Source organism: Aotus nancymaae, unplaced genomic scaffold (genome assembly GCF_030222135.1).
Source record: "Aotus nancymaae isolate 86718 unplaced genomic scaffold, 86718_ANA_hifiasm-v0.15.2.pri h1tg000007l, whole genome shotgun sequence".
NCBI classification, from domain to species: Eukaryota; Metazoa; Chordata; class Mammalia; order Primates; family Aotidae; genus Aotus; species Aotus nancymaae.
In genome coordinates, this window is record NW_026988418.1 from 58,149,541 (window position 1) to 58,175,941 (window position 26,401).

A 26,401-nucleotide genomic window follows, 5' to 3' on the forward strand; every position below is an offset into this window, starting at 1 on the left:
GTTTACTAAGTTTAAAAACAGGTAAAACCACACTGTATTGTTTAGTGATGCACACATAAGGGGTATAATCATTAGCAAAAATCTAGGAGATGATGAGGCAAGACAGCTCATGCCTGTAATCCCAGAACTTTGGGAGGCTGAGGCGGGCAGATCTCTTGAGACCAGGAGTTCAAGACCAGCCAGGCCAACATGGTGAAACCCTGTCTCTCCTAAAAAAACAAAATTAGCCAGGCGTGGTGGCAGGAGCCTGTAATCCCAGCTATTCTGGAGACTGGGGCAAGAGAATCGCTTGAACCTGGGAGGCAGAGGTTGCAGTGAGCTGAGATTGCATCACTGCACTCCAGCTTGGGCAACTCTATCTCAAAAAAAAAAAGCAAGCTAGGAAGTGGTTATAATGAAAGTCAGGAAAGTGATTGCATGTGGGGAGCATTTGTGATTTGATGGGGAACACTGCAGGCTGGGTGGGTGCTTCCAGGGTCTTGACAATATTCTATTTCTTGTCCTGGGTAGAGATTCTGTAGAATTTACTTTTTACTTATTTGTTAAACTGAAATAATAAAAAATAAAAATTTATGTTTCATTAAGATTTTCTTATGTTGTATTTCACAATCAAAATGTGTTTTAATGTGGCTTTTGAAGTACCACTAACCTACTTACTTATATCAAGGCATGTTTCTAGAAACGATGTTATTTTTGGTGGCTAGGCAACACTTCTCCAACATTTCCCATCACTTTTCTGCAAGATTGGTACCACATTTGAAAATTGTTATTGTGAAAACTAGCACTTCTTTTTCTACTGCTTTATTTGCCAATTCAATAAATATTTATTCAACAACTTACAGTATTTCTCATGCTTTAGGGACTAAGATATGAAGACAAATTTAGGCGAGTTTCTGACTTCTGGATTTTATAATCCAGTCAAGTGGGCAGTAGTCGTCTCTCTATGGAAAACATATAATAAAAGTGCTTCAAAAAATGTGAAGAAAGGAGGGACTACATTTTGAGGGGAGGGAAATAGGTTTATGGAGATGGCGTAAGAGATGGTATTAGAAATGGATTTTGGAGAATTGGAAAGATTATGACAAAATAAGTGGGGAGGCAGGGCATTTTAGGTGGAGGAGATTTCATGGCAAGACCCTTTGAGTAGGAATCAAGACTTGTTCAAAAATAAGGAGTAATCAACTGGATGGGGGAAATAGAAAGAGGTAAAACTGGGTAGTAACTTTGGGTCCAGAGCATAAAAGACTTGACTGTCACATTTAAAAGTTTGAACTTGATTCATTAGGCAATGGGAAATCACTGAAAGTCTTTGAAAGGTCTTAGGAAAATGAACCTAACAGTTTGTGTGTAGGATGATGGAAGTAAGAAATAGACATCAGGTAATTACAGTAGTTCAGGACACAGGTGACAAAAGCAATAGGGATAAAAATAAAGGTACTATAAGTTAGCCACTGTGGAGACAAAATCTGTAGAGTTTTCAGTGTTTTGGGTGCTTGGGAGTAGTAGGGTTAAATGGCAAGATGAGAGTTAGGAAGAAATAAAAGATCATAGGTTTGATAAGGCTGACTGGGAGGATGTTGATGCTCTGAATAGAAATACACTTATCAGGAAGAGTTACTGTTGTGTGTATAAGGGTGGGTGAAAATATAATGCATTTAATTTTAGAAATGCTAAATTTGAAAACTGTGGAATAGACAGGAAGGATATCCAGCAAACATTTGGAAATAATATTTAAATATATATATTTAATAATTTAATAGTATATTTAATAAATATATATTTAATAATATATATAAATAAAGGGTTAAATACACCTTAACCCTTTGAAAATATTTATTATTTATATATAAATACATGTATTTAAATATTATTTCCAAAGGTCTATTTAATCCTTTGAAAATATTTATAATCAAATCCTTTTAAAAACCCTGTGATATTCCCATATTTAGTTAGGTTAAAAACTCCTAGGGTTTGAGCCAGGCTTGAACGTATTAATAGATCTGCAAATGCCAAATCCATGGCGGTCTCCATTGTCTTCTGCGTGTTCCTGTAAATGTCTGTTTGTAACTAGGGAGAGTTCTGAGCTGTTAGAGGTGAATGAGGTCAGTTACATACAAGTATAGGAAAGTGTTAGGGAACAGAAGGAAGGGGCTAAGGAGAGATAACTGGGGAATCTCTCTTTAGGGGATGGGATGAGGAACAAAACCCACAGGGAAGAGTTAGATAGATGGAGGACAACTAGGACCCAGCAGCTTGGAAACCAAGGGAAGAAGAACATTCCAGAGGAAAGGGCTTGTCAGCACTCCAAAGGCTGCCGAGAAGTTGGGAACTCTGAAGACAGAGGAGTGTCCTGTTAGCTTGATGAAGAGGATGTCCATGAAGATCTTTGTAAAAGAGATTTCACTAAAGCAGAAGCAGCAGTTTTCAGGGTAAGAAGTGACTGCAGGAAGTTTCTTGGAGTTTCGTGGAGAAGGGAAAAAGAAGACTAAGATGGCAGCCAGAAAGAGTAGCTAGGTAAAAAGTGGTAGGAAGGGGTGGGGTAGAGAATGGGTGAAGCCAGAGAGGAGGATGAATGAAGTAATGTCTAGTAGAGGCATGACTGGGAGGGGGCTGTGCTGTAGTCTCAATGTCTGTGTCTTCCTAAAACTCATATGCGGAAACCTAGTTCCCAAGGCGATGGTGTTAGGCGGTGGGGCCTTTGTAAGGTGGTTAGGTCATGAGGGCTCTGCTCTCATGAATGGGATTAGTGCCCTTATACAAGAGTCCAGGAAGCTCACTAGGCCCTTCTGCCACATGAGGACACAGAAAGTGCTGTCTACGAGGAACAGGCCCTCACCTACACCAAACTGTGAGTGCCTTGATCTTGGACTTCCCAGCTTCCAGATCTAAATGTCTGTTGTTTACAAGCCCCCCGGTTTATGTTACTTTTGCGATAACACCCCAAACAGACTAAGACATTCTACTTTCTCAGAAAAGCGAAATAAATAGTGTGGCATGACTGACAGAGATCAACTCAAATGGTTATGCACTGGGGCTGTAAACGTAAGCATCTTATTATAAATATAGTCTCTGTGGGTTTATTCAAGAACATAACACCCACCTTCTAGAAAACACCTGTGAGGACTGTCCTCTTGCTTTCTCTTTTAACAGACGGAGGGTTAGCTACTTTTGAATAGTAGCTCACATTCTTGTTGGCTGATGAGTACACAGCTTGGCACTGACATGCTAACATTGGACTCATTCTTTCAAAACACTAAAAATTCCTTGATAGTATTGGCTTTCTTTAAAAATATCACTGGAATTGTCAAATTTACCGTTGCAGTATTATTTGAATGAAAACTATTAGGTTGAACCATACGAAATGGCCCATACTTGACCATTTTTGATATCAAAAAAACAGCAATTTAAAATAATGCTACCTTATACAAAACCTACCTCGGGAAGAGCCAACATAACAAGCAGCTTCTTTCTCTCTGCACATTCAAAAACCCTATATGCTTGGAGACTGAGATAGCTTCCATCCATACTAAGTGGAATCTTTTTTATTTTTCATGAATGCAGACCGCCCTTCCCCCAAACCCTCCCATGTTAACGGCCCTTATTTGTAGGGCAGCTAATTACGGTTGGGGAACTAGATCAAGCAGACAAAACTAACTGCTAAGTCCAAGAACTTATTTACCCAGGACATTAACCTCATGTAGCACCATTTTCTATCAGGATTGTTCAGTCCTTATATTTATTGAAAAGAAATTGGGACAAAGTATACATTTGCTAAGCAATGTAATTGATTAATTGATCATTATTTTAATAATTTCTTTCATTTCCCCACTATATTTGTAAGGACAAATAGCAGACTTCCAAAGCTTTTTCAAGTAACTTTCTGGTTTATGTATTCTTCACATAAAAACTGTGCTTCTACACAAAATTAGTGCTTCGGATGAGTCAGAATTTAGAAGACGTAAATCTATAACCCAGTTTAGGTAATTGTTTAAATGGGTTAAGGAAAAGCTTTCAGCTTCCCCTTTTTGAGCCTTGATTACTATTTTCCTTCCCCCAGGCCTTCTAGCCTGCTTACCAAAAAAAGAGAATTTGCAATTCTATGAATTATTGCACAGTGTAAACCCAGTTTCCTCCTATATATGTGGCGAACATACAGTTCAAAAACACAAAGCACACACACTTGAGAGTCACACTCAGACAACTTAACCGAACAACAGAAACACACCAGTCCCCAAGGATACCACCAATGCACCTATTCATCAACACCTGCCAACCCAGTCTGGCAGGCATCCATCACCCAGCAAGTGGTCCTAGTAACTTCTCCTGGAGGCTCCAGGTCTGACTCCTACCTCACACTATCATACGTCCCTAGAGACATGAGTGCAATTCAACTCAACGAATGATTATTAAGCAACCTCTTTGTGCTGAATACCGTCTTCTTTCCTTTTAATTCCTTAGCCATAGTACCAGTCACACCAAGTACAGCTCGGTTTAGTTCCCCAATCTTCCCAGACATTTGGGTTTCTGCAGTAACTCCATCCAGTCTCTCTAAAGCAAGAGTTGTTTTTTTTTTTTAGATGGAATCTCACTCTGTCGCCGAGGCTAAAGTGCAGTGGCACAATCTCGGCTCACTGCAACCTCCACCTCCCAAGTTCAAGCGATTCTCCTACCTCAGCCTCCCAAGTAGCTAGGGCCACAGGTGTGTGCCACCACGCCCAGCTATAAAGCAAGAGTTCTTAACCTGGATCCATATGTAGGATTAAGGGGTCCATAAACTAGGGTGAAAATAATCCTACATCTTTATTTTCATTTTTACCTCTAATGGAAATTTAGTATTTCTTCAGTTACGAATGTAAACAATAAAGCACAGATATTTTCATATCACAGCTACTGAAGCTATATTGAAATGTTATTTATACTCATCATGACTTTGAAATTTGGTGGTTAATAGATCTACCTCTAGATCTGGTTATGTAATGCATAAATAAGAAGCAAACTACTGCATTACAATTTATTTAAAATATTTTGATACCTGCATTTCAATATGATTGATTTCCTCTATAATCCTATGCATTTTATTTTATGCATTTAAAACATTATTCTGAGATGGGGTCTATTTGGTTTACCAGATGTTAATGGAAACTGTATCATAAAAAGTACCTGCTATCTGGTTTGAAACTATTCCATTACCTGCTCAACTCATCTGATTCTCCCCTCTACCTCCAAATTTCCTCTTCTTCCATCCTATTCTAACATAGATAAATGCCTCTAGATGAGGCATTTATCCCTCTGCATGACCCTCAGCAAAGCCAAGAGAATCTTTCTGCATTTCTAGGTCTCTCCGTAGTCAATTTCCACTTCCACTCACAGGTGAAATCCAGAATCATCTTTTAGCTTAGTCTAAAACTACTAAGTACTTTCATAACCTTTCTTTCCATCCAGTCACATCTTCAAGGCATATTTATCCCGTCAAACCTTAATATCAGGCAAACATTGAGGTCTCCTTTCAGTTTGGGGCACAAAGCTTTTTTACTGTCTCTTGGGATGATCGGCCCAGGAAGATGAGTAAAGCCAGGGCCAAGCAAAACTGGCAGATCTGGCAACACACAAAAAAGTAAAAAACATTGGAATTATGTGCACAGGACTCAACCAAGCATTGCACCTCCCTGGAACTCAAGGATGTCTAGGCAAGCCAAAATGGTCATCAATAAGTCAAAATTTATTGCTAATATCAGAAATATATGGCATAGTTATTTTTGTAGTGACTAAATTGTCCTGTTCCATCACCCTGCACCCGGAGTTGACTACCTCCTGTGACAATAGAAACATGAAGTATTAGAAAACTTACTCAGAAAGAGAAAGAAAGATGCCACATAGGAGATGCCTGCCATTTGGGCCAGCACAGTCCTTTCCTGTCCCAGCAGCGTCACTAACCTTCGGAGGTTGAGTGACAAATGCTGTGCTCTCACTGCAAAGTAAAGAGGAAGCAATAGTGTGGTTTCCAGCTCGCTGAGAAACAGAGATGGTTTGCAGAAAGCAAAACCGGTTACATTATGTAGCTCTTTGCTAATCACTCAAATTTGAGAGTAAAAAAGTTATCTTCATGGTTAAGTCAACAGATATAGATAAAATGAAGAAAAGATGGGCCTCAACCTGGCTCAGTATGTGTCATTTGGTAATGATGAGAGAATTTAAGTAAACTAAATGAATGAAAAAGCAATCAGAAATGTTCTCTTCGTGGCCCTACTTCTCTGTTCTTGGGAAAGGAAATGAGTGAGAAATTGGAGAAGGCCCCTGGAAAACATGAACGTGGGCAACACGAGGTGGTGGTGAAGGTTACAGGCTCTAGAGTCAAGTTGCCTGGGTTTGCATGCAGATTCTAGTTTTGTAGCTATGTAATCTTAGAAAACTTAATTAACCTTTCTAACCCTCATTGCTAAAATGAGGATACTAATAGTATGTGCCCCATAAGATTACTGTGAATGCCAAATGAGCTGATTTATTTAAAGCACTTAAAACAGTATCAGGTACATAGTAAGTGCTCAATAAATATCAGCTACCATCATCACCATCGTGAGACATTTAAGTAAATCTTCATCTGCCCTATGAAGGTACCTTTGCAAAAATTGTAACAGTGAGAAAGTTATGACAGTGAAAGGGATCTGAGCTAACCAACTCCATCTTGCTTCAAACCTCCCAGCTGCCCTTGTTCATTCCTGGATGTAGGCCAAACTAACTTTGGGAGGAATTTAGCTTACAGTTTAATTTTGAAACAAGGAGGATAACTGCCCTTTCTGGAAACAAATCCCCTTCTTGCCTGGGAGCAGACTTCCTTAGTAAGACTAACAAATTAGCCACAAGATTGGAAATCATGGTTTAGGAGACATGCAGCCAGAAGCCACACAATTCCAACCTCCCCAATTGTTCCTAGGGATAACGCCACTATCGTAAAACCTAAGTTGGTGCTCAAGGTATTTTTCAGACCCTGCATTCTGATGCACCAGCTGGCACCATCCAGGCTGATAATCTGGCTCAGTCAGTTCTTTGATCCCACCCAGGAACAGAAGACTACAAGAAGAACCCTCTTCCATCCCCTGTGATTTCATCTCCAAATGACCAATCAGCACTCCCCACTCCCTGGCCTGCCATATTATCCTTAATAACTCCAGACTCTGAATTTTCAGGGAGACTGATTTGAGTAATAAAACTCTGGTTTCCCAGTTAGCTGGTTCTGTGTGAATTACACTCTTTCTCTGTTGCAATTCTCCTGTCTTGATAAATCAATTCTATCAGGGCAGCAGGCAAGGAGAATTCATTGGGCAGTTACAATAATGGGCAGTTATACTGATGTGAACCCAGATATCAAGGGTGGCAGAGGAATGCCTAAATGCAACAGTTGGCCCTGAACCTAGGCTAATTTAATACTACGCTAGTGTTAGACTTCTTAGGAAGCTTCCACTTAAATCAGATAATCATAATGCGACGTGTCAACAATCAGTGGGGCACCTATGGGGGTGGTGAAAATTTGTAGGCAGGAGGGAAGGTCAGGATGGATTGGGCTGGGCCAGGTGAGTCAATGAGTCATCTAGAGAGGCCGGGGGCCAAGGTACAGTTGGGGAGAAACCATCTAGCATAAACGGTTATGTAACACACAGGTTGTACATAAACAGCCTGTAACACACAGGCTGTACTATCTTCCGGAATAAAGTTTGAGGCTGTTATGAAAGAAGGATCTATACAGGTAGGATGGGCAGATCTTAGTGGGCTTCACGCGCAAAGCCTAAGAGTTTGGCTTTTATTAATACCTTGAAGAAGAGGGGAGCTATTAAGATTTTTTTTCTTTTTTTTTTTTTTTTGAGATCAAGTTTTGCTCTTGTTGCCCAGGCTGGAATGCAATGGCGCGATCTCTGCTTACTGCAACCTCCACCTACTAGGTTCAAGCGATTCTCCTGCCTCAGCCTCCCAAGTAGCTGGGATTACAGGCATGTGCCATCATGTCTAGCTAATTTTGTATTTTTAATAGAGACGGGGTTTCCCCATGTTAGTCAGGCTGGTCTCAAACTCCCAACCTCAGGTGATCCACCCGCCTTAGCCTCCCAAAGTGCTGGAATTACAGGGGTGAGCCATTGCACCCGGCCTTCTATTAAGATTTTTAGTGGAAGTACAGCCTGGTTGGATTTTCCTTTTAAGTTGAATTCCTTATGTGTGCATTGCTAACAGGTTGAAAGGTTAAGGAGGGAGACACGGCTAGAAGCAAGAAGGCCAGTTACAAGATTTTTGCAGTTGTCTCTGTGAGCAATAATAAGGGCCTGAAGTAGGGCATTTAAAATAAAGACAAAGGCGGGATAGACAAAATAATCAAATAGTTACTGAGTACTCCCTGTGCAGTAAGCACCCTACCAGGTGCTGGATTTCCATGCATAATTAAGATACAGCCTGAAGGACCTGCTGTTTGTGCCATGTGGCATGGTGGAGGTGAGCAGGTAAGAACTTGACTGTCACATGAGAGATATCAGAGAAGGAAGAGGGCATGTCTAATCTGGAGAGAATGAATGGGAGGTCAGTAAAATCTTTAGGAGCAAGGTGGCATTTTAAAGTAAAATTTGTTTTCCTCATGAGAATTATAGTAGAATGGGGTAACATTCTACAAATTCAGGTCTGGAAGCATCTAACTTTATCTGTCTGTCTATCTATGTATCTATCTATGTATCTATGTATCTACCTATCTGTCTGTCTGTCTGTCTGTCTATCTATCTACCTATCTATCTGTCTGTGTGTCTATACGTCTATCCCTCCATTCACTCATCCATTCTTCTGGCTTTATTCATTAGCAATGATACTTAACAATTAGCCCCCCAGTGATGGTCAACCTACAAATATTGAAGTCTTAAGTGAAAGGCCCTATACATCACTTTTCAAGGTACTATGCAAGGCTTGGGAGACAAAAGAGGTGTAAGAGGGCCCTGACCTCCAGGAACTTGGGAGCTACTTTAATAAACAACTGAGATTAAAAACAAACAAACAAACAGAAAACAGCAGCCATATATGGCAAACATCGGTCTGGTATCCTATTTATTGCTCAGGCAAGAAATAACCTGAATTAATAGGCTGAAAAGGCAGGGAATAGTGACAGGAGGTCATTCAGAAAAGGCTGGTTTTAAAGTCGGTCCTTGGACAGCTGGTATGATGCAAATAGGCAGGGAGGAGAAGGAAGGACATTTCAGTGTGGATACATACAATGTACAGAGGCAGAGGCAGGGATGTGCAGGTTGTATTTAGGGAACAATTAAAGGGCAGTCTGCCTAGGATGGAGATTTCAAACCAACTGTCCAGGCTGCTAACTGTAAAATCAGTGAGGCTCGAATTACAGGAATTTATTCACCATTTCAGCTGGAGAAGTTGGGGGTCACCCCCAGGCACCAACACTTTAAGCAAATGTGGTGAATGGGTTAGTTACTACTGTGTAACAATCACAAAACTTTGGTGGCTTGCAACAGTAAACATTTATTTCTGTTGACAAAGGTGGCTCTGTTCATGCGGCTGTGTTCTGCTGACAGGAGCTGGATGGTCTAGGATGACCTTGGCTCGGACGACTCAGTTCTCTTCCGCATGTCTCTCACATCTCTCTGGCGGGCTGGACTGGCACATTTTCATGGTAATGTCAGGAGCGCAAAAGAACTAGCGGAAACACAACAGCATTTTTTAAAGCTTCTGCTTACATCATGACCACCATGGGCCTAAGCAAGCCACATGACCAAGTCCAAAAGCAAGAGATGGGTTAATATATATTCTGCCTCTTTATGGAGGGGAACTGCAAAGTGACAGAGCAAAGGGAGAGATTAAACCGAGGCCATCAATGCAATCAATCTGCCATGTGCACTGAAAAGAGAATTATCTTAGAAATAAGCATTGACCACAGAGACAATCATTGCCAATAATAGAGAATATCCTGTATCCATAAAATATATATAACCCAGTAAATGCTATGCAATTTCTCATTCCTGGCTGTTGCCAAAATATTTTTTCTCTTTCCATTTTAGGGGCTTCATTTCTGCCAGAATTTAACATTGACAGGGTGCTGTTGCTTCTTTTCTGGAGGGAAAAAAGCAGCTTTCTGTTGTCAAGAAAAAAAAAAAAAGAAAGAAAAGAAAAAATAGAGCCAGCAAGAGAGACAGTTATTCTATTACCTTGGGAATTGTTGCACTGCAATTGTATCATTTGAAAGGAATGTAAAAATGTAATTCCTGAGTCAGATGGAGGGAGAGAGAGACAGTACTGGACAAAGAAACCAGGAATGTTCTAAAGGAAAAAAAATTCTGTTCTAGTTCCTGGAAGATTAATAGAGTTCTTTTTCTCAGGGTGATATGCTCCAATATCAGTTCCACAGAACCATAGAAATTGCAGGTGTTACGGCCTCTGATCATAGGCACTCAGGCCCAAGAAATATTTAAACAGGGACCTTTTACACATCAGGCTCTGTGCAAGTCACTTTACAGATACAGTTTTATAGAATACCTCAGGTCAGTATGTGGTAGGTATTACTAATCCCATTTTACAGATGAGAAAACAGACTTAGAGTATATCAATATCATATGGCTGGAAAATGGCTGGATTCTAAGGCTGCCTTCTCACTTCAGGTTCACAGCTCTTTCTAACAAACCTAGCTAGCTGCTCATGATTTACAGGAGGCAGAGTATAAGACAGTGAACAGCTGGAGGAGGGGGAAAATCCCTAAGGGGTCAGCAGGCGGCTGATCATTATTTCATCCCTTTCCCCACTTGAGCTCTCTGAATTCAGGTCAAATTGATTCCTGCTCTACAGGGCCTGGACCTGCCCATGTAAGGGAGGCCCTGCAGTTGAGCCTCACCTCTGCATGTGTATAACACCAAGCAGTCACACTACAAGAAGGGACCGCGGTGATCTCAGTCAACTCCCTCATTCAACAAAGGAAGAAACGGAGGACTCGCATAGCCCAGTTGTGACTTGGCGCCTGTGACGGAGGACGAAGTCCAGGTCCCAAATCCCCGGCCTTCTTGCTCTTCCTTCTCACTGGCCTGGCTTCACCAGGAGCTGATGAATTAACCAAGGCTGAAGGGGTTTTCAAGGCGGGTGACAATTCTTCCTACCTGTGGGGAAGGCATGACTAGCTTTCTATGGAGGAGGCAAAAGGCATGGGGTGCAAAATAGGGCGAATTTAGCTTCCTGGCCAAAGAGGAGAAAGAGAAACAGATGGGATTCCCAAGCCATCTCCTGTTTTCTAAGTGAACACTTCCTTGGGAAGGGCTATTCTTTAAATTTCTAATGGAGGGTCCGTTGACAACAAGATCTGATTTTTAAAAAATTGGGGGAAGGGATCAGAATAGGCCTCAAAAATAGGCAGAAAGGAGGACAGGGGACAGGAAGCTCCCTTTACCTAGACCCTAGAGCCCTCCTACCCGCTTGGGACCAGACACTCATCCACTGCTTACTCAGCCCATCAAACTCAAGTGTCTCCTATCCTACCGAATAGCCACATTTTTACGCTAGTTCCAAATCACCTCCTTTCCCCTCCCATCTTCAAACCTCTGACCGTTTCCGGGTGTTCTGCATTCTTTGTGATTTCCTAATTCTCACTGCCACATTAGCCCACTGAAATCTGGGCATGGATCCACGCAGACTCCCTGGGTCACAACAGTGAACATGCTCACTTGACCTGGTCTTTCTGTGGCAACAGATGTGGCTGGCCATTGGCAAACTTGCTTGCAATTCTTTCCTTCCTCCTCTGACACCACTGTCTCACTCACCCCTTTGGAAGTTCTTTCTCAGCCTGCTTCTCACTGGTTTCTCTTCTCCAGGCCACTTGACATTATAATCTTCTCCAAGGTTCGTCTTTAGCCCTTCTTTCCCCACACTGCTGCGTCTCATTCCCCATCTCTATAATGACAATCTCAAATAGATCTCCCACCCCCTTAATCTCCAGACCATCTATCTGGTGTTGAATATCTCCACTTGAAGGTTCCTCAGGAAACTCAAACTTGAGTCTAAAGCTGAAATCGCTGTTTTCTGTTTTCACTGGTATTGTCCATCAAGGTTGAATGTACCACTATTGATGCAGACCCATGGCTGGACTCCATACTTCACATCCAGTTATGAAATCCTGTCAGTTCTTCCTAAAATCTTTTATGAATTAATTCTCCCTGTTGCCATCACAATGGAGGGTCTTGAGTTTTCACCTGGATTAATGCAGCCCCTTTGGTCTTCCAGCTTTGTCTCTCCCTGCTATCTGCTGACAGAGTGATCTAAAATACAAACATAACCATTAGCTTTACAAATTTTTCCTTCAGTAGCTCCAAAACATTTCTAGAGGATCAGGTCCAAACTTTCTGACACGATCCCTGTGAGCTGGCCCTGGGGAATGCTCTCACCACCCTATCCTTTAACTTTCAACCTTCGGAAGTACAGAATCACTTTTATTTCTCTCAATGTACCTTACTATTGTTTCTTTCTTTAACTTTGCAAATGTTACCGCCTTTGCTTAGAATCTTGTCCCATCCCTACCTGGTAAATGCCTATTCATTTAAAATTTTTAAAATCTGAGTTTGCATCTCCTATGTGAAAACTTTCTTAACACTTTGGATAGAAATCCAAAGAAAGGTTTGTGCTATGTCAGTGAATTTCTGTGTTTACTTATTATATAGTAATAAAATGAATTATTTATACACCTCGCTATCTTGTAAGATCACGAATTTCATAAAGGCAGGGGCTAGTTCTTACTCATCTTTCTATCTATGCAACAAATACTTAACAAATGCCTGGCATATTCAGGCACTGAGGCTGGTGTAATGATTTAGAACATGCATAGACTGTGGAGTCAGAAAGATTTGGGTTCAAATATTGAACAAATTACTTGACTTCTTTATGTCTCCATGTCCTCATTTATAAAAATGGGGGCAGTAACAGTAGAAACTTTCTTATCTGACAGTTTGGGCTGTTAGTTGATCAAGAGGACATGTCAGGTAAATGTGGGAATCATAAAGACTTCCATGGATCTTAGAAATTTTATTTCTACCTCAACTTAGACATGCACCTTCGTTCACCAGTCTCCTGACGCAGGCCCAGGCCTTTCTCTGAACGTGGGTCTGCTGCCTGGAGTCTCTTGCCACTTTCTTGGATAAACAAAACCTATGTCTTCTCTACAAATTTTGGGTTTGATTTCTTTAAACTGGGGTAAGAACGTAAGCATTTGTGAAGCCAGTGGAATGATTTTGTTATCCACCCCATCCACTCAATCTTTTACAGTTATTTTGCCCACACCTAAATTGATAGTATTTTTTTCTAAAAAAAAAAAAGCAATTTGCTTTTATTGAGTTTTTTCAGCGAATTCATGTTTTTATTGATACCTCTTACTTTTAAACATTGTGGTAAAAAGCATAACATTGAACTAACTATCGTAACCATTATAAACGTACAGTTTAGTAGTGTTAAGTATAGCTACCTTGTTGTGCGACAGATCTCCATAACTTTCTCATCTTGCCACACTGAAACTCTAGACCCATATACACTAATTTCCCCTCCCCCCTTCACAAGATACAAGAGCTGGGGGGAGGGGAAATTAGCGTAAGGTGAAAAGGTAAGCTCTCAACCTTACCTTTCCATCTTCTGTGATATATGAGTGGAATCACACATATTTGTCCTTGTGACTGGCTTATTTCGCTTAGGTCCTCAAGGTTCATCCACACTGTAATGTATTACAGGATTTACTTGTTAAAGGCTGCATGATATTCCATTGTAAGCACATACCACATTTCCTTTATCTATTCATCTGTTGCCATCAACAAGGGGTCAGTTACCTTTACCTCTTGCTATTGAGAATACTGTTGTGATGAATATGGGTATGCAGATATCTCTTTGAGATACTGCTTTAAATTCTTTTGGATATATACCCAGAAGTGCAACTGCTGGATCATTCAGTAATTCTATTTAATTTTTTGAGGAACCTCCATGCTGTTTTCCTTTGCAGCTGCACCGTCTTACATCTCCACCAACAGAGCAGAAGAGTTCTAATTCCTCCACATTCTCAGTAACACTTGTTATTTCCTGTTCTTTCAATAACGGTCACCCTAAGGCACATCAAGTGATATCTCATTGTGGTTTTGATTAGCGCTTCTCCTGTGATGAGTGATGCTGACCATCCTTTCATGTCTGCTTTCCCTTTGTGTATCTTCTTTGGGGAGTTGTTTATTCAAGTCCTTTGCCCATTTTTTAAAAAAATTTTACAGGTTTTTGGGGATCAGGTGGTGTTTGGTTACATGCATAAGTTCTCTAGCGGTGATCTCTGAGATTTTGGTCCAGTCATCACCTAAGCAGTGTACACTGTACCCAGTGTGTAGTCTTTTATCCCTCACCCCGCTCCCACCCCAAAATCCATTGTATCATTTTTTTTTTTTTCACTGTTCAAGGTTTATTGGGGGTTTTAGTTGGTGTAACTCTTGGATAGTTGGTTGCATTGTTTATATGTAGATCTTTTTACATTGTATGGTAATGTACACTACTGATATATATAGTTCACAAAATAAGATCCTTTGGAACAAGACATGCGATATTGGATCTATACATTGAATGCCAGGATGTGACTGACTGGGAAAAAATGTTGGACTAGGTATGTTCAGTGAAGGAGCCAGGAAGTTATGTAACAAATGAACATCTCTGTGGCTCAAGGGGCAGCTGCAGCATGTGCAGCATTGGCAGTGGTGCCTCAGAGGTGGCAGGACTATTTCACACTAACCAGTTTAGGAGTACACAAGGTTACCACCATCCAGCATCAGGATACAGCTGTAGGACTTTACAAACCATTCCTATTTCTAACTTCTGGAATTGATGTTTGTCCCACTCCATCTTAAAATATTGCTGCTTTAATCACAGATCAGATAAAAAGGACAACACGCACAACCTCCAGCTAAAATCCTGTTGTAGCCTAGACAGTGAAATGTATGACATTGGAAGACTTTAAAATTGCAGCTCTTTTTAGATCCCCCAAAGTGTATCCGCACTCTTCTTCAAACGGGCCTCTTCCTCAGGAGTCAGAGTCACCTTCACAATGTCTGAGATTCCATTCTGTCCCAAAATGCAAGGAACACTAAGGAAGACATCATCCTTTATTCCACAGAGACCCTTAATCATGGTGGAAATTGGGTGCCTAAGATTCTTCATTATAGTCTCTGCCAAATCTGCCACAGAGTCCAGTGGCCCAGGATGAGTAGCCTTTGAGTTTGATCACCTCGTAAGCACTCTCAACCACCTGCTTGTGAACCTCTTTCCACTGTTCCTTATCTGCATCCTTCCCTAAATCTGGGTGCAGAGTCTTCAGGGAGACACCAGCAACATTCACTCCACTCCATACAGGCACACTGGAATCTCCATGTTCCCCAAGGACCCACCCATGACAGCTTAAAGGGTGAACTCCCAGCCTTTCCCCCATCAGGTAATGGAATTGGGCTGAATCCAGATTGCAACCACTTCCAATAACATGGTTTTTGAGAAAGCCACTTATCTTCCAAGCCACATAGGTCAAGATATCCACTGGATTTGAAACAATAAGCAACTTGCAGTTCGGGCTGTATTTTACAACACTAGGAATGATGAATTTAAAGATGTTCATGTTACACTGGACCAAATTAAGACGGCTTTCTCCCTCTTGCTGACGTGCCCCAGCCGTAATAATGACCAGCTTGGAGTTTGCAGTTACATTATAGTCTTTGCCAGAGACACTCTTTGGTGTTCTAAGGAAAAGGCTGCCATGTTGGAGATCCATCATCTCTCCCTTCAATTTGTCTTCAATGACATCAACAAGAACAAGTTCATCTGCCAAATCCTTCGTTAAGATACTGATGGCACAGGCCATGCCAACACCACCAATCTCAACAACTGTAATCTTATTCTGGGGGCTCTGTTCTTCCTTTAGAAGATTATGAATCAGCTGATCCTTGAGAGTTGCCATTTTGGACTTGGAACCAAAAAGAACCAGGAATGCACGTCGGGCGGGCGTCGGGGGCGCACAGTAGTGGGATCCGGACTCGGCGGCAGCTGCCCCAGCACTCTGGTATCATTCTTATGCCTTTGTGTCCTCATAGCTTAGTTCCCACTTATAAGGGAGAACGCACCATGTTTGGTTTTCCATTCCTGAGGCACTTCACTCAGAGTCTCCAACTCCATCCAGGTTGCTGCAAATGCCCTTATTTCACTCCTTTTCATGCTTTGCCATTTTAACATCAGGTTACTTTTTAATATATAACGAAGTCACGTATATATTCTGGATATTAGCTCCTTATCAGATATATAAGTTTTTTTTGAGACAGAGCCTCGCTCCGTCGCCCAGGCTGGAGTGCAGTGGCGCAATCTCAGCTCACTATCACCTCCTCCTCCCAGGTTGAAGCAATTCTCCTGCCTCAGCCCTCCGAGTAGCTGGGATTACAGGTGCCTGCAACCACGCCCAGCTAATTTTTTTGTGTATTTTTTTAGTAGAGATGGGGTTTAGCCAGGATGGTCTCAGTCTCCTGACCTCGTGATCCACCCGCCTTGGCCTCTCGAAGTGCTGGGCTTACAAGCATGAGCCACCGCGCCCGGCCGATACATGATTTTTAAATATTTTCTTCCCTTTTGTAGGCTGTCTTTTGACTTTGTTGGCTTTTTCCTTTGACATGTATGCAGAAGCTAAATTTGTGTAGTCCCATTTGCCTATTTTTTTTTTCATTTTGTTGTTTGAGCTTTTGGTGTCATACCCAAGATATTATTTCCAAATCCAAAGTATTAAAGATTTCCTCCTATGTTTTCTTCTAGGAGTTTATAGTTTTAAGTCTTATGTTTAGGTCTTTAATTCATTTTGAGTTAATTTCTGTGGATGGCGTAAGGTAAGGGTCCAGCTTCATTCTTCTGTATGTGGACATCCAGTTTTACCAACAGCACTTTTGAACACCCCTTTGGCATTCATATTTCACTGGTTTACATACTATTTAACAAATGCATATAATCATAGTAACCAGAACTGTTGGCACAAGTAGGTTGGAGAATGCACAGAACAGGGTAGACTGAGCTGACCATCATCACGTCTCTCGGTGGAGCTGAGCCACCCAGGTGTCTACAAGCCTCAGTAGTCTACAAACCCTAAGCAGAGTGTATGCATTAATCACCTGTTTTTATTTTCTGTTTATTGATGCTTTAACATCTGGGCTCCTGCTAATCCTGGGGAGACTGCCCTACCAGGGCTAGCCAATTCCTAGAGCAAGTTAAGGACTCTCTTGAGAAAAGCCTTTCATATGCATACCAGCCAATGCACAGCCTATACTCCACAACCTCCTCCATTGAGTTCTTGCACTGAGGACCACTACCCCCTTTCCCTAATCACCCCAGGATTAGGTACCAGACAACTAGGGACAACCCCTATGCCCTAGAGCTTGCTGAAATTATTCAACCTAGCCACTCCTAAGCCTGTCCACTCTGCCTCACCCATTCCTTCCTGCAAAACCAAATAAAGCCCTGTGCCCGTTTCCCCTGTGCCCTGACCCTGGTGCTTCCCTGTACGGCCTCCCATAGTGTGGTATGCCCCTTCCTCTTGGGCTCTATGAATATAAAAACCTATCTTTCAATGCCCATTGTCTCCTGATCTGTTGGCCCTGCCATACCTAAATAGTATTAAAACTTTTAAAAGTGTGTCATGCACACTGGTCTGTGGGTTAGAGGAAATGAGTGGTAGCATTTGAATGATCCAGTTTTGAGAAGAACAGGCAAGAGTGCTTCTGCTGTAAACCCCTTTTGGTCACTTAAGATTGCAATCACATCTGCGAGGTACTTGTCTTCACACATGGCACGTTGTAAGAATCCAATTGTCACAATTTGGTACTGAAGCCACAGCAGTGAATGGTTCCTATCCTCCCATCATTTTCAGACTATCAGACCATCTGTCAAGGGATCTTCATTTTACCTAGAGAGGGAGAAGATGACCCTTGGGTCCTGAAAGAGAAGTACAAGTTAGGAGGAAAGAAGGCTGGAGAGAAAGAAGTTTCTAGGCAAGCAGACATTATGAGCCAAGGCCTGCAGACAAGTCAGCAGCAGCTGTGCTTAGCACAATGCCTGGGCACACAGAAAGTATACAAGTAAGTTTTTGTTTTGTTTTTAATTTAGTTTAACGTTATTAATTTTAAATTTAAATTAAATTTGAGGCAGGAATGGGTTCACAAATAGGTGGAGGATTGCTAATGACCAGCTCTGACTGTGTCAGCATTGTGGCATGAGTGGAACCCGTCCTGGTTCACTGAGAAGCATGCAATGATGGGTCATTTCCTAGAGCAGAGCATTAACTGTGCATTTACAAAGTGCAAGTGCCTTCCACATGCCTGGAATAGTGCCAGTCACTGGGTAACATTAGTGACTGGGACACAGAAGCAGCCCTTGAATAACTCCACAGCGTGAAGTGGTCCCTGGACAGGACACAAAGGACAGAACACAAATGAAGCCAGCAGGAGAGTCAACGGCAGAGGCCAGCCAAGGGCACGCAGCTGTTCCAGGGGCCCGCAGGGAGGTGGGTTCTCGGTATTCATTGGTGCCCAGGCCTGCTGACACCAGCTGCCTAGGGAAGAGGATTGTTTTTATATTATAGGAGCCGCTACCTTCTGGACTGATTTGGCCCCAGACCGCATCATGAGTCAGAAAAACCATTCTGTTCCAGTCACGATATGGCCACAGAACTTCGGTGTTTCCTCAACTGCAAAGAGGAACAATATCTAACTTCTATCTTTCCTGAGAGGAGTCCTGTAGGGTCATGTGAATTCCCTGTAAGGTCAGGAGGTCTTCCGTAAACAATAGGACCCTAGCCCTCATCTTTCCACCTGGTGGAACTTCAACACTGATCCTATCAAATCCATTTCTCCTCTTATCATTAGTGAACATCTACAGTGCTTTTACAGGATTCAAAGAGATCAGAAGTGCTAAAGGTGCTGCTGGAATCCAGTCACAATCCCTAATGCTGAAGATAGGAAAGGATAACAGAGGCCAATATCAAGTTCCTCACACAACTTCAGTTTAAATTAAACTTCCTTTAATGAAATAAAAAACAAATGGTGCATTGCATAATATTTGTGGTCACAGTATAAAACAATACAATTAGTTCATATAACATTGGATATGGACAAAAATACACAAGATCCTTTCTTTGTCTACGGAAAATTCTGCAGATCCTTATGTGCCACACTTAAAAAGAAAGTCACCTTTTTTTCTTCTAGGGATCTGCACACATATTTATCACTGGGAATTTGGTCAAACAGTGGAGGAGAACTTACCCAAATCCCAGTTCCCTTCTTCCTCTGTTGTCATCGGTGAAGCTAAAAAAAAGTTTTCTGAAAGTAGCAAGTTGTGTAGTATTGCTTATTATTCCTGCCACAAAGGCTCAGTCTTTGGCTCACAGATGTCAGTGACAAAATCATGGCTGCAGTCAGTCTGCAAAGCAAGAAGCAAGGGCCACCGGGGAAACAGACAAAGGTCTGGGCAGGAGGGGCCTCCTCTACCAAGATCTCAGGGAGCCCCTCAGATGTGGTGGGGGTGAGGGGAAGAAAGACACTCAAATAAATACATTTTTAAATTAAAATTCAGCCCAGTTGGTGAGTCAGAGTTCCACTGTCCCATGAAAACTCTGAAAAGTTGTTAAAAAGTTGATTTGCATTTTTCTTCTTTTTTTAAAGTGAAACGTGTATGTAAACATCATAAAGTAAACAATTTACAGGAATTTCGAGGCTTCTATCTGAACATAGCTTAGGCTCTTTCTGGGGCTATTTTTATGATTAGGAAAAAAAACCCAAACTTGTATAAAGTTCCTTTTTGTTGAGTGAGACGCAGCTGGGTCCCTCTTTCATTCTCACCGGTGCTACTGGTAGGAACCTCTTCTAGAAGAGCACTTATTGTAAGGGAGGGGAAGGGAGCCCTATTTGGTACAACAAAAGAGTGCATCTCACCATGTTAAAAATACACATTCCTGGCAAACTTATATCCCTAGAAGGAACTAGGTCCTTGGTACAATGCCCTGGGATTTCTTGCCCCTTCGTCGCAGCCCCCAGGTGACATGCAGCTTGGGCAGCCCAATGCACATGGGGCAGGTGGGTGGAGGTCAATGCCTTAGCAACTCCAGCCCTGAACTGCAGCATCGGTATGAAAGGAAAAGGGGCAGTGTGTAAGCACCCGTCACATTCATCACCACTGAGTGTCTGCTGTGACCCAGTCCATGGTTTTACACACACCCTGGGCCACCTAGTCACGTCCAAAGCTAAGCTCCCTTTCTTCCTACTAAGAAGGGCCTGTGCCAATAACATCCTGAATCTCCTTTTAATGGATGCAAGGGCTCAAAGGACACTGGCTGTCACTAATACAGCACCTGTTTATATATTTGTTCTCTCTTTAATTCTCACTTGTACAATCACCTACCAGCTACCTCTTCTGAAATAGCAGTCAGGATATGATATGCAGAAAATACCAAATCTAGTGCCAACAAGGCCTCATCCTCTTCCTCTAGTCACTCAGGCCCTGGTGGGGCATACCTGTTGCCCGTCTTCCCACCACAGGCCCGGGCCAAGGAAAGGCTACTGTCAATGCAGAACGTAACGTTTCTATCACGTGCATGGTCCCCTTGGCGGGGAAAACTCAATGGGAATCTGCCTCCAGGGGTGACTCTGTGATAAGTGCAGAACGAGCCGGGGGGGAGCAGGGGAAATGGTGAGCCAGGAGGAGCACAACTCGTCTGGCCCATGGTGACAAAGAGCTGCACATGAATGGCCATCATTTTGTATTATTTTATTGCTCAAAACAAATGAATCTTTTTTTCCCCTTTGGAAGACAGAGCAGTGTTAGATCCTTCAGAGCCAGGATAAAAGCAGAGGATTGCAATTAGGGCATGAGTCACCAGTGAGCCTCAGAAAACCCCACTGGGATGCTTCCGAAAGGCTAGTGCTGTGCAGGGGGCGAGACGCTTCAGGGAGCGGGAGGCTCCGAGGGGAGAGCTTTTAAAGCAGCAGCAGAAGCCCAGGACGTGGAAGATCTCTGTCTACTCTCCTATTCCTGATGGGCGCAGTCGGGCAAAACAGACTGCTCTTGACTCCGCTCTACAGGCCGTTCACATGACAGCAAATTGCTGGGTTTCCTTCATGTCCCTATTAGGAAAGCAAACATACCACAAAGTACACCCTTTCTCACTAACCCCCTGCGGCAGATCTTAAAAAGACCTGAAGGACTGAAAAGGTCACAGAAAATACGTGGTGCTTCTAGGTGATTTCTAATTCCTTGAAGTCAGTCAGTCTTCCAAGTAGCAATTTGCCTTCACGTTAAAGAGCCCAAGCAGCGTGTGAAGGACGTGGCATATCTGTGGGTCCCCCTGCAAGTCTCTTGGTGACCAATGCCTTTGCCTCTCACAATGGGCCAGAGAGAGGAATGGAGGTGGCTTCTTCAGCCTAACTTGCACCTGGCACCACTGACCCTCTCAGCTCCAGCTGCATAAAAATAACTTCCTGGGGTCCCCTGAGGCACAGTGGCCTCACAACTTCTGGAGCAGGTGTCTGTTCCTTTCCTTGTCCCCGACCTCCCATTCCTTGCAGCCCTTCTTACTGCCCTGGACAGAGGTGGCTGTGTATTTTTCTTCATACTCATTCTTAAGGCTAAGGTGGAAGATAAGGTGCTCAGTGGAGAGCCAAATTCTAGATTCCAGGGCCGCCATCTCAGTGCTCTCACAGAAAACAAATACAAAAGAAATGGAAAAGGGGCAAAGAAGCAAAGAAAAAAAAAAGAGAGAAAGAAAAAGAAAAGAAAAGAAAAAAGCATTTGGGCTCAATAAGAAGTGATATATTCCAAGTTTAGATTTCAAATGTAGTCTAAACCCCTGAAAATAGGGGTTGGGGTAGGGTTGTAAAAGCCACAAATTAGCCTTCGGCACAGGTCTGTGTTGTCGGTCAGGTTGGCTGGGTGGAGGGTGGGCTCGGCAGCTCTCTGAACCCATGCCTCCAGCGTGGAAGCTGGCTCTCAGGCGGGCAGGCACACTCTCGCTGAAGACGAAGAACTCCACATGCCATCACCCCTTCCTCACCACAACCCCGCGAAACAAAAGCTATAAACACACACAAGTCAGAGGATCTATAAACCAGTGGGGGGAAAAAATTAGATGAAGGTTAACCATTGAAAAGCTGCGGTTGGGAAAACACACACTCGATTGTTACATCAGAAAGTGCCATGGGAAGAAGAGCCGTGTGCTGGTAAACATGTCCGCGCTCAGAACTTGACATGCAGAAAAGAGAGAGCGCCGAGTCCCACCTGAGATTAGAGAGGACTGGTTTTTAGTGTAACACACTTTGTTTTAAAATATCACTGTCCTCTTCTTGCCCAGTCGCTCCTAGAACATCCCTCCGTCACTCCCCTCCCGGGCCGGACTAGTCCATCTCCATGGACATGAGCCTGCGGCGCTCGCGCCTGGTCTCCTGAACCTCCTTCTTACAACACCAGTGGGAGCTGCAGTACCCGATGAGACAGGACAGGAGCCCGATGACAGTGGACAGACCGACTCCGATCAGCAAGGGATACTTGAAGGCGTTCAGCACTGGGAGGGAGAGATCAAAGGGGAAGCCAGTCAGTGCTGCAAGGAGGCCGCCTTGGGGGCACCCTCGCCTCCCTTCCCCCACTGGAGCAGGATCTCCCCGAGAGATAAGATCTCATTCCTCCTGCATCCAGCACCCAGCACAGCACTGGAGACAGGAGAAGCTCAGCCTTCTCTGTCACAAAAATGAGCAAATGTCTCCCTACCCAGCTCTGCGGGGAGAATAAAAACCATAAAGAAGATTTCACTCGATGCCTTTGAATGTCAACTTGCTTTTTAGGGTTTTGGCAGAAGATTGATTTTAAAAGTCAGTATAAGGGCACTGCACGTTCAGCAGCAGATGCATCCTTAAAAAACTGTGCATAAATCAATCCTATGCATCAAGTAACTGAAGTGTACTAAGGAAGCTATTTTAAGTAACACTATAGTAAATTATCTAGCAAAGTGAATAATCACTCCCTTGTTTGTTAAATCTGGGTTTTCGTATGGAGTTACTTCAAGCAAGGAATTCCTAAGATGCAAAATATGGTACAGATGACTTAAGTGTCAGAAACGCACACACACCATCTAGACCCCACCCTTGAAATCCACCTGCCCTTCCCCATAGGTGCCCATGCTTCTTGGGTGGATGCTGCCACTGGGTTAGGTGCCTTACATTTGCTAAGGTTTATTTTCAAAACAGCCCCATGGAAGACTAGTATTCCATTTGATGAGAGAAAATAGATCAGAAAAGCTAAGTAGTCTGTGGAAGAGCTAGGGTTCCAATTTCCACCTGACCAATCACTAGGGCAACACTCAAAAGGTTTCTACTCAGCCTCAGAGGCCCCAGGACTTTGATTCTCTCCACGGAGTGATTTTAGCTAACATGTACTTTCTGAAGTTTGCCACAAAGGAGACATATTTCTTGTAAACCAAGGAACAACTGTCCCCACTCTGGGATGCGAACAAAGCTCTGCCTGTCTAGTCAGGCCGACCCTGGTGTTCACCGTGGGTCAGTGAGGCTGGGAACTCACCCTCCCATCTTGGGGCTCTGTGAAGTACCCACTCTGTACAGTGACTTCAAGAGGAGTCTCTTTTCTTTAAGAAGTGAAACCAGTAGTAGTGAGAGTAGTAGGTCCCTAAGCTATAGCCTCCCCTATCGACCTGAATCCTCTCTCTCAAGGCTGCTCTCTGCCTGTGCCTGGCAGAATCCATGCCAACCCTCGGACACAGTAAAGTGGGTTTCTATAAATTTATGGAAGAGGCAAAGCCTTGACAATTTTTCTAGTAAGTCTTGAAAACCATTTCTCAATGGTGGCACCAGCACATAATAGTGAAGCTGGGGTAACAGCAAGGGCTGCTCTCTCTGGGTGCAGGCCCAGGCCAGGTCTACGAAGAAACCAGGACGTGCTATGGCACATTCCTCAAACTGTGGCCACCTGGGTTCTGTCAGCTACAGCCTGGCACAGAGAGAAGACATTCCCAAACACTGAGAAATGTGGGTGACATGCTTACCATCCATCTTCACAGTTATAAAAACGGGCTTGGAGTGGATCTCGGCCTCCTTCTGCCAGGAACCTGTTGGTGACTTCACCCATGGAGTCACGGAACAGTAGTAGTTACCAAAGTCCTGGTCCTCGGAGCCATGAACTTGCAGCAAGAATTCCAGCACACTCACGCGCTCCAGGCTGAGGTCACTCTTCCACTCCCTCCGGGAGGTGGTCACAATGCCCTTCCGATCCAGGGAAGACAGGAGCACAGGATCCTTGTCCAGACCAAAGGAGTGCACCGCAAACCAGGACACATCAAAAGCCATGTCATCTATGGATTACCAAGCCAAAACGCTGGGGTCAGTGCAACGGGCAGAAGTCACATGTGTGGCCGCCATCCATGTATGCAGCCCTTACGTATGGCAAGCATAGCGTTACATGCTTTAGGTCTCACTAAATCCTCATAAAAGCCCTATGATGAGGCACTATCATACTTTTATTCTGCCATTAATACCAGACTATATACCTGCTCAAGGTCATGTAGCCAGCAGGTAGCAGAGAGTGCAGCTTAATCCAGGAGTACAGCTCTGGAGCCCAGCCTCTTAACCACTGCACTGCTGCCCCAGACTAAAGGGCCATAGGAAGAAGAGTCAGGGCCAAAAACTGTCTCCCACAGAGAACACAGATCGGAAAGCTGGTAGGAGGGGATACTGCAGGCTCTGCTCCCAAAGAAAGCAGCTCCTTTGACATTTCAGGCAGAAGAACCCAAGACTGGAAGGACACTAAAGTCGTATGGAACAAAATGTACATAAAACGAACTGCACCAAATACAGAGTTGTAAATAGTTTAGCTTTTATTGTGCACTATGGTTTTTCTTTCCTTGCAGAAGTGCTTAAGTTCAAAACAAGCGGGGAAAAAAATGTCATGCTGAGAAAATGGAACACAGTTTAACAGTCCCAGAGAGTAATACCGAATCGTAAAGTACTCTGCAAAACTAAGGTTCTAACAGCCCCAAATAAATTAATATGGGCATGAGAGAAAGAAGACTTTGGCACAAGTGGTAATTCTCATGGAATGTGAAAACAGAGCACACATCATAAGCCCTTGACCTCTTCCCTTGACTGGTACCAACCACTATCAGTCGTGTCGGCTATGAGATTCAACCAGCAACAAAGGACAACGGCCACAAGACTGTTTTATCTTAAATCCACTTGAGAAAGCATTTTATACAAATGTCAAATAAGACAATTTTTGCTGAACAAGAGATAACATTTATTCATTTAGTAAAAATGCACTAATAGCCTCAAAAAACACACTGTAAGGCAAATAAATTATTTTCAGATGCTTACATATTAAAAAAGTAAGCAAAACTAAAAGCAAGAATTTCTATGAAATTTTCCAAATGATAATTCCTTCTCAGCTCACTCTAAAGATGGACTATCTTATTTTTCTCACATTGACCCACTGTGGATATGTTATTTTTCTCGCATTGACCTGCTGTGGCACTTGAGTATAATTTTTTGTTGTTGTTCCCAGTGTCTCTCCAAAGAAACCAGCTCCCTGGGGGTGGAGAAAGTGCCGTAAACAGCCTCATGCTCTCACAGGGCCAAGGGCAGAGTGGACACCTGCATCACTCTCATGTCTTCGTCAACACTCTGAACTCAGTGCTGCTGTCACCTGCGGGTGCTGGGTGGTTGCTGAGGGCAAAAAGCCAAAGCAGGTTCCCAGACTCTAAGCCCTGATCCCCACTGCCCCTCAGGGTGTGGGAGCCAGACTCCAGGGCCAGGCTGCCTGGGCTAGAATCCTAGCACCAGCACTAATGAGTCATGTGACCTGGGCGAGTTTCCCAAGTTCACTGAGACTTTGTTTCCTCATCTGGAAAATGAAAATGACAGCACCCAGAGTTAAATTAACTACATGTATTAAAATGCTTAAAACAGCACCTGGCACACAATAAGTGCTCAATAAAAATTGGTCACCATGAACACCATTATCTCCACGGCTCAACACACATGCTCCTACACACAGACCTGCTAACGGGAAGGGCATTACCACCTGCAGCAAATGCCACTGGCGGCCGGTCCACACCAGCTGGCAGGCTGAGCCTCTGGGCTGCAGGTGCTGGCTGTTAAAACTCACACACCTGTAGCCACCCCCTGGAGGTTATGAAACACTCTCACTCCTTGGCCACTCAGCCTGTGGACAATGACTGACTAGTGAAGGGGCAGAGAAGCCCAGCCCCTTTCCCTCTGGTGGGCCTAGTCTGCGGAACACTCACGCTCCAGAGCTCCCCGTGGGGAGGTGAACTTGCTCCGAATTAACGCCTCTACCTGCC

General features: G+C 43.3%; 2 protein-coding genes and 1 pseudogene across 6 annotated transcripts in view; all 3 read right to left on the minus strand.

Moving 5' to 3' along the window:
* CD101 (CD101 molecule) overlaps positions 1-5,949 on the minus strand; it is a 35,629-nt gene extending 29,680 nt beyond the window's left edge. For 3 of the 5 annotated variants that reach the window (XM_064372655.1, XM_021674152.2, XM_064372654.1), the window contains exon 1: positions 5,849-5,949. In XM_064372655.1, the coding sequence (XP_064228725.1) occupies positions 5,849-5,891 (43 nt within the window). In that variant the 5' untranslated portion in view covers positions 5,892-5,949. The remainder of the gene's footprint in view (positions 1-5,848) is intronic. The other 2 variants (XR_010341230.1, XM_064372653.1) reach the window with 1 other exon arrangement.
* Positions 5,950-14,981: 9,032 nt separating this feature from the next.
* Positions 14,982-15,976, minus strand: LOC105721692 (L-lactate dehydrogenase A chain-like; annotated as a pseudogene).
* A 3,071-nt stretch (positions 15,977-19,047) lies between these two features.
* Positions 19,048-26,401, minus strand: part of PTGFRN (prostaglandin F2 receptor inhibitor) — a 78,632-nt gene continuing 71,278 nt past the window's right edge. The window contains exons 8-9 of the mRNA XM_012458866.2: positions 24,092-24,397; positions 19,048-22,600 (exon numbers count right to left, since the gene is read on the minus strand). Of these exons, the coding sequence (XP_012314289.2) occupies positions 22,434-22,600; positions 24,092-24,397 (473 nt within the window). The 3' untranslated portion in view covers positions 19,048-22,433. The remainder of the gene's footprint in view (positions 22,601-24,091; positions 24,398-26,401) is intronic.